This window comes from Micropterus salmoides, unplaced genomic scaffold, assembly GCF_014851395.1.
Source record: "Micropterus salmoides isolate LMB-PRFRI ecotype aquatic unplaced genomic scaffold, ASM1485139v1 Ms_hic_scaffold_2, whole genome shotgun sequence".
Taxonomy (NCBI): domain Eukaryota; kingdom Metazoa; phylum Chordata; class Actinopteri; order Centrarchiformes; family Centrarchidae; genus Micropterus; species Micropterus salmoides.
In genome coordinates, this window is record NW_024041150.1 from 40,962,226 (window position 1) to 40,973,826 (window position 11,601).

At 39.3% G+C, this 11,601-nt stretch overlaps 1 protein-coding gene across 2 annotated transcripts; it reads left to right on the top strand.

The window, feature by feature from the left end:
- The first annotated feature begins 4,166 nt into the window (after positions 1-4,166).
- LOC119912287 lies at positions 4,167-11,330 on the top strand. 2 transcript variants are annotated; one of them, XM_038731419.1, is made up of 7 exons: positions 4,167-4,442; positions 8,115-8,177; positions 8,637-8,790; positions 8,868-8,965; positions 9,666-9,898; positions 10,508-10,563; positions 10,892-11,330. In XM_038731419.1, the coding sequence occupies exons 1-7, from the start codon at positions 4,196-4,198 to the stop codon at positions 10,971-10,973; spliced, it is 933 nt and encodes a 310-aa protein (XP_038587347.1). In that variant the 5' UTR covers positions 4,167-4,195; the 3' UTR covers positions 10,974-11,330. The 2 variants fall into 2 exon arrangements, with proteins under 2 accessions (XP_038587347.1, XP_038587348.1); XM_038731420.1 differs by having other exon boundaries at positions 4,170-4,442; positions 10,811-11,330.
- Positions 11,331-11,601: the final 271 nt, after the last annotated feature.

Below are 11,601 nucleotides of genomic sequence, written 5' to 3' on the forward strand. Positions count from 1 at the left end.
CAGGACTACACTAAAACATGGAGACACAGGATTAAGGACTCGAACAGGTAAAAAACATGCAGATAAACATAAAAATTAACTAAGCTACAAAACCCTAAACAAGACAAGATCAAATAATGAAACAAATACACGGACCAGGAATAACACCAACATGAACTAAAGCACAGAACTAAGAACTACGGCAAAGACGTAAATAACTATGGACAAGGCAAAGGCAAAAACCAGAAACACACAGGGAAAAGTACAACTCGAACATAACCCAAAACTAAACTCATAACAGATATAGTCATTTGTAATTGTTGGAAAACTCACACAAGGTAGATGTCCTTACAGACTTAGCAAAACTGTAATTTGTTCATATGTAATCTGTGGAGTGTTTAGAAACGTCTGACTTCAACGGCTTAATTAAAAAAGCAGCTACACTTCACATGAGTTGATAAATTGCTTTTCTTGTACATTTTCACACATGTTTTGTGTTTGTAAAGTAAATTGTGACTAACTTTATCAAATGAATGTAGAGAAGTAAAAAGTACTATATTTCCCTCAGAGATGTGGAGGAGTAGAAGTAGCAGTAATGGCATGAAAAGCAAATGTTTTACAACATTACAATTTCACAACTTGTATTGACATGGGAGAGAGGTGGCATCTGCTATGTTTGGACGATTTCTCAAAGTTCTCAGAAAAGTTGAGAGACGTTGCAGTGTTTGCAAGACATGGCATTCCTGAGGTTGTCGCATAATGATGCCAGTGCTCAGTTCAAAGACTTTGCAGCAAGTTGGGAATTCAGGCACAGCACGTCTCGTCCCAGTCAGTTACCAAGAGAATATGGGGGACAATTTATAATTCTCTCGGTAAGTCACGGCCACCAACCATGACCTGAAAGCGGAGGCTTGTGAAAATAATTACAACCCAGTCTATAGTATTTACTTGACTCATTTTAATTTTAAAGATTCAGTGTGTAATATTTCTGAGGATCTATTGACAGAAATGCAATGTAAGATCTTTAACTTTGTTTTCAGTGGTGTATAAAGACCTTACATAATAAATCATTATGTTTTTATTGAGACATTTTTATGTACATAACCGCGGGCACTCCGTGCTGTGGACGTTGCCATGTTGCATCGTCATGTTTCTACAGTAGCTGAAATCGGACAAACAGCGCTACAGAGCACATTTCGTCACTACGTTCTTCTTTTTCTACTTCAGACAGTGCAGACACTTGTCACTATGTTAAATACGTACATTAGAAGAAGAAGGAGTAGTGATAACATACTGCAAGGGTCTGCAAGTAAATTCAGTATTTTCAACCATTAGATTGTGGATAAGAATATAAGCCATAATATTGACTTGTATCAACATGTTGATTGGTCAGCTCAGTTGGTAAAGTGCAGGAATTAGCAAAACAAAGCGAATGTTTCTCAGATCACGGCTGCACTGTTTTTGTTCCTGTGTTTGATCCTCATCCATCAACGTACGGACGCTTTTGCATTTCCCCAGTATCTCCAGGCAGAGGACATTTAGGGGAATCACTTTTTCTGACGGCTCTTTCAGAGGTGTGTCATGCAGGCTACAGACATTTTTAATGTTGTTCAGAATTTTTCAAAGTAAAAGCTCATTTCAACTCCAAATACTGCATTATCACTCTTTTATTTTGAAGGCAAAACCACTGAAGAGGAAGTGATTATGTGAGTAATGATTGCTGTCATGACTGAGATCTATTTTTAAGCAAAGCTATCAAAGTATTCATCTATTTATTTATTTATCATTTTTGACGCTATCAAAGCATCATAATTTGGCCGCGGGCCCGATATTATTGTTGGCGGGCAGTTTTGGCGATGGTCCATAATCACAGAGAGAATAAATGTGTTTCCCTTGTCAATGTTTGTATAAACCTTATCAAATGTGTGGTTTATAATGGACTGTGGTGCAGAAACAGTGACAGTGTTTCACACTCTTTGCTTACATTTTTCATGTTATCTGTCAGTGGCCAAGTCACAAAAACATATGGATCTACCGAATAATTAAGTAAATATAATTTCTTAATATACCTAAAGAACCATCCTTTCTTGACTGGCCACTCTCTGCCAGAAGAGACACCTTTTGTGCTGTGTCAGCCACCGTAGCTGTCCCATGCTCTTTGAAAGGTTAGAGGGCAGTGGTAGACTGGATAGTTGGTAGCAATTCACAAGCCTCACCACTAGATGCCACTAAGTCTTACACAATGAACCTTAAATGTGTTTTATTTCCATTTTATTTATTTATTACAAAATCGTCACAGTACTTTTCTGTACATTAATATTTTTCTTTTGGTTTATCATTTTAGATGAAGATAGGATGGCAGTAATGCGCCAGGACGCCAGCTGCTGTAAAACGTTACAGAGGAAGCAGAATTTGAGCGTGATATAGGCCTATTGACTGTGGGGTTTTTTTAGATTTGGGTTTGGTTGCGTCATCACATTGTGCTGGGTTACTGGACACGCCTGGTTGAGTGGGAATGAGCACCACATTGCAAAAGAGAGCTTAAGAATTGAAGTAGATCTCCTTGTGTCGTTGGGAAGAGGGGAACTGAGAGAAATAATGAAAGAGGGCTTAACAAAAGGCAGAGAGGGTGGAAGAAAGAAGTCAGGGCTAGAAGTTAGGAAAAGATGTTTCTGTAGTTCTCTGTTAAACCGAGATGATTGATAAATGACTTGTAGACAGTAGAGCATGATCTCCAAGGCAGGTCTGCAGTTTCTGCGTGACACATGATTGTATGTAAGCATTTTGTTTAATCTCACTCCCATTGTTGATAAAATGAAGAAGAAATTCAACCTGTGGCTATTCCGTGATTTATCTTTGAAAGGCAGGATTTTACTCTCAAAGGCCGAAGGAATATCAAGAGTAACATACGCTGCTCTATCTTTATATATAGATCAACAAATGTGCTAAACCATAGATACAGTCCTTTATGATTTTGTATGTAAAAATCGCAATCATTATCTGAAATAGCCTGTATTAATGAATGAGTACAGTAAAGGTGGCCTTAGTTTTCTCAACTTTACTACTTTAAATTTCACTTTCAAGATTAATTGGATTAAGCGGTACTTAAATTGTCCAACCAGTCTGTGGAATTTTATTCCCTATTATGTCTTTTATACAGTTGGTGGTCACCAGTTCTTGTTGGTTTGCACTTATAATATTGAAAAAATTCCTCTTAAACGTTCTTCGTTTCATAAACAAATGCTACTGGCTTGGTTCCTAATTTACAAGCACAACTTCACTCCTCATAGGTTTTATATTTGGAACAACAGATGTATTTTGTATAAAAACAAATTCATTTTCTTTCAACAGTGGTATGACAATAACATTTTGCTTGTAAATCAATTATTTAACCAATGTGGTCAACTTTATAACTACATTGAATTTATTCATCACTATGGTATCCCTATTTTCACCTTTTCCATCGTCTTCAATGCGATACCTTCAGCTGTCATCTCATTTTTCAAAGGTTTTAACACTGGTGGATGTGAAGGAAACAACTGTTGGGAGCATCTGTTTTTCGCTGCAACATAAAAGTAAGAAAAAGGCAATTCATCAACTTTTTCAACAGTACACCCGCTGCTGTATCATATTGGTCCTCATTTGTTGGAGAGATTTGTTGGGAAAAAGTTTGGCTTTTGCACCACAAGATTTTTTTAACCAAGAAAGTCAAAGAGATCTCATTCAAAATGCTTCACAGGTTTTACCCCACTAACTATTACCTGCAAAAACTGAAAAAGGACCTGAACATCAGCTGTACTTTCTGTGGAGAACTAAATGAAACACTGATGTATTTATTTTGGTCTTGCCCACATACCAGGAAACTTTGGAGCAAAGTGTCTCAAGTCATTGTTGTCCATATTTACCCTCAATTTGCATTGCGGTGGGAAAATGTATTGTTTGGATTCACTAAACATTACAAAAAAATTATGTTCAGAGTATTATGTGGTAAATGTACTTATTATTTTAACCAAATTTTAGTAAGAGTAAGAATTTTTTTCAAACTATGTCCTGTGGAGGGCAGAAATATGCTTAGCAGCTAAGAAGAAGAAGAACAAGGGAGCTTCAGCGGAACCTTTGTTTGTAGATGGTTTTCAGTCGGACAACATTAGCGAGCGTGCGCATCTCGCGCTGGTGATTTCTGTTTTTGCTCAAACTTGAGACTTTCTCGGAACAAATGGAGACAGTAAACGTGCTGTTTGTGTCCTCGGTGGACTCTATGGACTATAAACTGTCCAAAACGGATATCCTGAGAGGATTCATCGCAGAGAAACTGACAACAGCCGCGCAGGAAATCTTCGCGGTTGTGGAGAGAACCGTAGCCGGGTACGAGGAGGAGGCTTCGGGTCTGAGGCAGGAGATCGACCGGCAGAGGAGGCAGCTGGAGGCGGTGCTGCAGCCTCGGGTCTCTCTCTGTAGGATAGGTGGGGAACAGACTAGGAACCACATGAAACACTATGCTTAACAGCTGCTGTTGTTTTAACACTGCACCAAACCCCATTCAAAAACCTGGTGATTTAAGATAATACAAGTCTGGAGCAGGGGAGTCCTGGACCAGGAGCCTTTTATTGTTAATGGTCGAGGTTTAAGCACTTTGAATCTGCAGTAAGACGATTTTATTACTATTAAATTTCAATCTGTTATAAACAAACTACTGTAATGCTCTAACAGGAAAAATGGTGAAAACTAACAGAAGTAAAAAGCCAACATGAGTAGCCTACAGTAATTACGTTTAGAGGTAACTTTGTAATTAAATTTTCTCCATAGTTGATACCACTTCTCTACATTTCAGCTTCAAATATTTTACTCCACTACTGACTTTAGTAACTAGTTACTCAGCAGAATCATTATTTATAGCTCACGACAGGCTGTGGTATATACACAGGTGCTGGTCATAATTAGAATATCATCAAAAAGTTTATTTCAGTAATTCCATTCAAAAAGTAAAACGCAGATATAATATTCATTACACACAGACTGATATTTCAAATGTTTATTTCATTTAATTGTGATGATTAAAACTGACAACTACTGAAAATCCCAAATTCAGTATCTCCGAAAATTAGAATATTACTTAAGACCAATACAAAAAAAAAGATTGTTTGACATGTTGGCCAACTGAAAAGTATGAACATGAAAAGTATGAGCATGTACAGCACTCAATACTTAGTTGGGGCTCCTTTTGCCTGAATTACTGCAGCAATGCGGCGTGGCATGGAGTCGATCAGTCTGTGCCACTGCTCAGGTGTTATGAGAGCCCAGGGTGCTCTGATAGTGGCCTTCAGCTCTTCTGCATTGTTGGGTCTGGCGTATCGCATCTTCCTCTTCACAATACCCCATAGATTTTCTATAGGGTTATGGTCAGGCCAGTTTGCTGGCCAATTAAGAACAGGGATACCATGGTCCTTAAACCAGGTACTGGTAGCTTTGGCACTGTGTGCAGGTGCCAAGTCCTGTTGGAAAATGAAATCTGCATCTCCATAAAGTTGGTCAGCAGCAGGAAGCATGAAGTGCCCTAAAACTTCCTGGTAGACGGCTGCGTTGACCTTGGACCTCAGAAAACACAGTGGACCAACACCAGCAGATGACATGGCACCCCAAACCATCACTGACTGTGGAAACTTTAAACTGGACTTCAAGCAACGTGGATTCTGTGCCTCTCCTCTCTTCCTCCAGACTCTGGGACCTTGATTTCCAAAGGAAATGCAAAATTCACTTTAATCAGAGAACATAACTTTGGACCACTCAGCAGCAGTCCAGTTCTTTTTTGTCTTTAGCCCAGGTGAGACGCTTCTGACGCTGTGTCTTGTTCAAGAGTGGCTTGACACAAGGAATGCGACAGCTGAAACCCATGTCTTGCATACGTCTGTGCGTGGTGGTTCTTGAAGCACTGACTCCAGCTGCAGTCCACTCTTTGTGAATCTCCCCCACATTGGTCCCCCAGACCTTTTGTGTCTTGCCCTCCTTGTGCAAGGTGTCACTGGTCGTCTTTTGGACAGCTGTCAAGTCAGCAGTCTTCCCCATGATTGTGTAGCCTACAGAACTAGACTGAGAGACCATTTAAAGGCCTTTGCAGGTATTTTGAGTTAATTAGCTGATTAGAGTGTGACACCAGGTGTCTTCAATATTGAACCTTTTCCCAATATTCCAGTTTTCTGAGATATTGATTTTGGGGTTTTCATTAGTTGTCAGTTATAATCATCAAAATTAAAAGGAATGAACACTTGAAATATATCAGTCTGTGTGGAATTAATGTATACATTATACAAGTTTCACTTTTTGAATGGAATTACTGAAATAAAGCAACTTTATGATGATATTCTAATTATACGACCGGCACATGTATACGCTTGTATCACAGTTAAGAGGCGTTGTTCAGCCTGACGTGAAGGGCTGGCATCCCCCTTACTTGTGATATAATAAGCATTTAGGATAGGTGTGTGTGATATAAATTCAAATTTGGTGTATATTTGGGAAATGTTTGCAAAGTGTTTTTGTCTTAGTGTTTTATATTTGGGGCATGAGGTTAGAAAGTGCAGCTCTGTCTCTACCTGTCCCGTGTAACACTGGGAGCAGAGTCTCTCCTCTTGTGGTAGTCAGCTCTGTCTGTGGCGACCCTTTTCTATGGCCAGGCTGTGTTCACTCAGTCTGTATGTTGTCAACATGTTTCTTAGTTTGGGACATTTTATTGTACTCAGGTAATTTGCCAGTGTCAATTCTCTTTTTAAGGTCAGATAACATTGTAATTTACTTTTTGTTTTGGTCGTTTCTTTCCACTATTCAACATATTTTTCTTTCTGCTTGTTGATAATTTGGTTTGGTCTGCTTGGGTTGGTGTTGCTGTCCTGAGGCTGTTGGGGACCTTTCTCTGGTTTCAGCTCCTGGTATGTTAGGGCTTTGTGATGATATGTCTGGGGGTTAACTGATTTCAAGTGATTGTAAAATTTAAGTGATCTTTTCTGTATCTTTAGTAAGAGGGGGTATTGGCAGAGCTCTGCTCTGCACAGGTTATTTGGTGTTTTATGATCCAGCATCTACATCACCTGCTGTATGCTCTTACAGAACTCAGTGTGGAAAGATTATATGATTGTTTTGTCCCATTTGTCAAATTCATTATTAAGGTTTGGCCCCCAGACTTCGCTACCATATATAATTATTGGTTCTAGTGCAAACTGGAAAATTTTCAGCCAGATTTCAATTGGAATATATATTTTAATGTTTCTTTTTATTGCATAGAAAGCTCTCCTTGCTTTGTCCCTCAGATCTTTCACAGCCATGTTGAAGCTCCCTGTGTATGTAATGTTGAGGCCAAGGCTAGTGTAGTTTTTTTGAATGTTGTAATTTAGTGGCGTCTAAATAGAAATTGTGTGTGATTTCTGTATCTTAGACTAAGATAATGATCTTTCAGAAACAATACAGAAATCAGGTTACACACAATTTCTATTTAGACACCACTAAATTACATGTGTAAATGGTGTGTGAGACCTCCAAGAAGCTCAGATTATAACTCTAACCCTGTTTGTTGCAGAGTGATACAGATATGTGCGAAGGAATTATACGCTCAGTATATCACTACTATGAACCAATCAGATTGCTTGATTTGAGCTGCCCGTTTTATAACCGTAACATAAATGTTTAATCGTTAATGATATGTTTTATTTTGGAAACTCACTTGTTTGTTTATTTCTTTTTGTGTAAAATTTGAATCTTTAAATTAACTAAAGCAGTAGATATTTATTTATATATTATAAAATTATTTGACACCTAATGTTCACAACTAATGTGTGTGAAGGTTCTCAGTCATCCAGGTCATAGTTATCCAAAGAAAGTCAAGGGCAACTGGACTTTGGGTGAATATTGTTGTTGACATATAGTGACAAATTATTGTCAGTGGGCAAAACATTTTAATTTGAGGACAACTCACGTGGGACATGGTTTAGACACCCCTAATCTAATCCCACAGTTCACTTCTAAAGCAAAGCTTCATGTTTCAGAGCAGAAGATTTACATCTGTTTCTCTGTTTCTCATGTAAAGTCTTCTGTGTGGTGAGTAGCATACTGATGGATACATGACCCAACCTTTGTCTCTGATCCAGATGAACCTGAAGACGACGAGGCTGGAGGACGTGGACTCCCCGAGGAGGAAGCACAGCAGACACGTACGTCCAGTACATTCACTCATACAAGTACTGTAGTTCAGGGGTGTGAATCTTTCAGTATCTCTCAGTTTGATTAAAAATCGATGGTCAGTTCAGTACAAAGTCCACTCATTTCTGGATCTGCTCCAGTCTGCTGTGCACTTAGACAGGCGGTGTGGCAGATTATGGCATGACAGCAGCTCTGGGTGATGGCGTCTGATGTGAGTGGGCTTTTGTGTGGTCCTGAAATACTTGGTTTTGGTTGAGAGTTATTGTTACTGGGGATATTCTATACTAGCAAGTGTGAGGCTGATGACTCCTGTGCATCAATACTTTTACTTACATAAGTTTCATTTTCTTCTGCTGTACTGCTGTATGTTTAAAAAGAAAAGTGTGCATGAATCACATTTTGTTGCCTTGATCCGTCATACTGTTACAGAATCAGAATGTTTGACTCTTTCACTGTTAATGTTTTTTCAGATGTGGAGGACTCGGGGAGACGGGACACCTCAGGCTACTCTGAAGAAGAGGAGGATATAGATGAGGGGGAGGAGTCTCCTGAGGAGCCAGTACAGAGCACCAGTCTAGATAAGGAGGGTCTGTGGGACCCGGGTCAGCAGATCACAAATACAAGGTACACAATATTTCTGATGCAGAACTGCAGTGAAGGATTGTTTAGATTTTTTACTTGACTGGATTATTTCCTTGCAGAGGTCAGTCTGTGAAGAGGAAGTGCAGGAGGCGGAGTCATCTAAACCTCAGAGTCTGTCTCTTGGAGGACTCCCAGACCAGTGTGCTCACAAAAGGCGGTAAGAGTCCAACAGAAAAGTGAAATGTCCACTCAGGATGTTGAATGATTGCTGAGAATACTAGAATTTGATTTTTGTCATTATACAACACAAGGTTGTAGTCTGTTAATGCTGCACACAGAACAGATAATTACTTATATTTTAAATAGGGGTCTAACAAAACACGTATTCGTGTTGAACTGTTCGGTACGAGACTTTCGGTGATGTACGCATTACAAACCGAACAAGTAGAGCTTAAACTCTGTGGAAGAAAATGTTCTCAGTGCAGCTGTGCTCAACAGTTCAGCCCAAACGACGCCAACAGGCAACATGCTGTCTGCCCCTCCCACTTCCAAAGAAAATCACTCAAGCTACGCTAAGCTAGCTCGTTTCAGTATGCCTAGCAATGTGATTATTACCAGACCAGAAAAAGGAGATTCTCCTATAACCCACAGGTCTGTCGTTTGGAGCTGCTGTCATTTTCACTTAGGGGTGTATTCACTTTTGTTGCCAGTTTAGACATTAATGGCTGTGTGATGTGTTATTTTGAGGGGACGGCAAATTTACACTGTTATACAAGCTGCACACTCACTACTATGAGATACTGTAGATGAAAGATTCCAGCTTCCACTGGGCTGAAAAATGATTTGCAGTTTTGTCAGAATGTCTTTAAAATACGTTTTGTTACTCAAACATTGTGATGAATTTGTTTGCATGTTAGTGTTAAAGCGCCCGGTGCAGGAACTGAGGTGTCCTCGAGCCCTGCAGGAGCCCGACTTCCTTGACCTGCTGAAGTCCACCTTCCCTCAACTGCCCGAACGGTTTGATGTCTTTACCACCGACGCAACCAAGACACTGACGCCACTGAAACTAAATACACTGACACCAGAGGATATCCAAAGGTCCATTAAATCCAGAAGGAAAGGAAGATTTGCCCTTTATATCCGAGCACAGGTAGATCATCCATTTATTTCAGCTACGACCCTACCAAAATTTCATTCTGGTGATATTTCCTTGCATGTGCAGATAAAACCAGCAGTAAATGTATCTACGGGTAAGTACTGTGTGTAAATCGCAGCCTGAAATATTTTCTTCCTCTGTGCACACAGTACTTGTGGTATTTTACCTGGCCCTATTTTAACATATTTTGGGGTTTAAATGACCAATGGGCGCCAAAGGTTTTGGAATTGGTCCAGGAGAACGGCTCAGACTGCAGCTGTTAAACAGACTGCATTTTACTGCAACTTGCGAGCAAATACGCCTTTTGGAAGTACTTCCACCAAAATGCTTGTGATTGAATAAGTTATTAATTGACTAATTACACGATTGTCTAATTAACTGATTAATCTAATGCATCAATTAATTATGCACATTGCAATGTTGTAATTTCAATAGCTTGCTTATTTATGAATATATTAACATCAAGTCACCTCTCCTTTGTCCTGGATATCCTCTCACAACTTTTACAGCTGTTGTAATGTTAAACATTTTAATTAAAAAGGAGAGTATGTTAAAGTAAATCATAACCTAGGCAAGAATTATAACCCTGGTCTTCTTTCGCAGAGAAAAGACGAGGCCACCAATGACACAAGAAATGATAAAAACAGGCCACTGGCAAGGTGAGTGAAAATAAAAAATAATGACCATGGTATCTTTTGGAGCTGGGTGTCAATAAACTACTAATAAACAGTTAAAAGCAGATCTTTTCAAGTCCAGCCACAAATTCTTGATTGGACTGAGATTTGGGTTTTGACTTGGCCGCTCCAGAACATTCACCTTGTTGTCTTTGAACCATTTCTGCAGAGCTATAGCTGAATGCTTGGGGTCGTTGTCTTGCTGGAAAATAAATCTTCTCCTAAATTGTAGTTCTCTTGCAGACTGAGTCAGATTATCCTCCAGGATTTGGAGATATTTTTCTGCATTCATCTTCCTCTCTACCTTTACAAGCCTTCCAGGGCCGGCTGCTACGAAGCATCCTCAGAGCATGACGCTGCCACCACCATGCTTCACGGTGGAGTGTTTGTGGTGATGTGCTGTGTTTGGTGTTCGCCAAGCATAGCGTCTACTAGACATTACCTATAAGTCTTTCAGTACAGTAAAAGAAAATACAATCCCCCAAACAGCTGTCAGTATCAAATAAAAATAATGTATTTAATTTCGACTGTCACTTATCACTACATTAATTACAAAGACAATCATCACTGGTGAACCATTCAAAAGGAGTTTGTAACAATTGCATCCCTTACTGCAGGTCCAGACAGTCCCTCATTCTGAGATCACCTCCTTAAAGCTAAAAGCTGCTCTCTGAACTCTGAATGATCTTTATTTAAACTACTATGACTACTGGACAACACTTGCTCAAAATATCCACAGTGTATCTGTGGATAATGTTATTTGTTGTTTTTCTTGAATTTGTTGTGGGTCAGTTCTGATGTTTAAAGAAATTCAAAATTGAAGGAAATGCTTGTGGTGTTTATCAGAATCAGGTTTATTGCCAAGGTACATTTTCACTTCGAAGAAATTGCTTTGGTATAATTGGCTTTATTGTAAATTTTCTGCCTCTTCACATAAAAGCGACCCCATGCTGGCTGTTCTACCTGTTGGTCAAACATTAGCTTGTAAAAATCTGTTTTCACTTTGATATTAAAGAGGGTTTT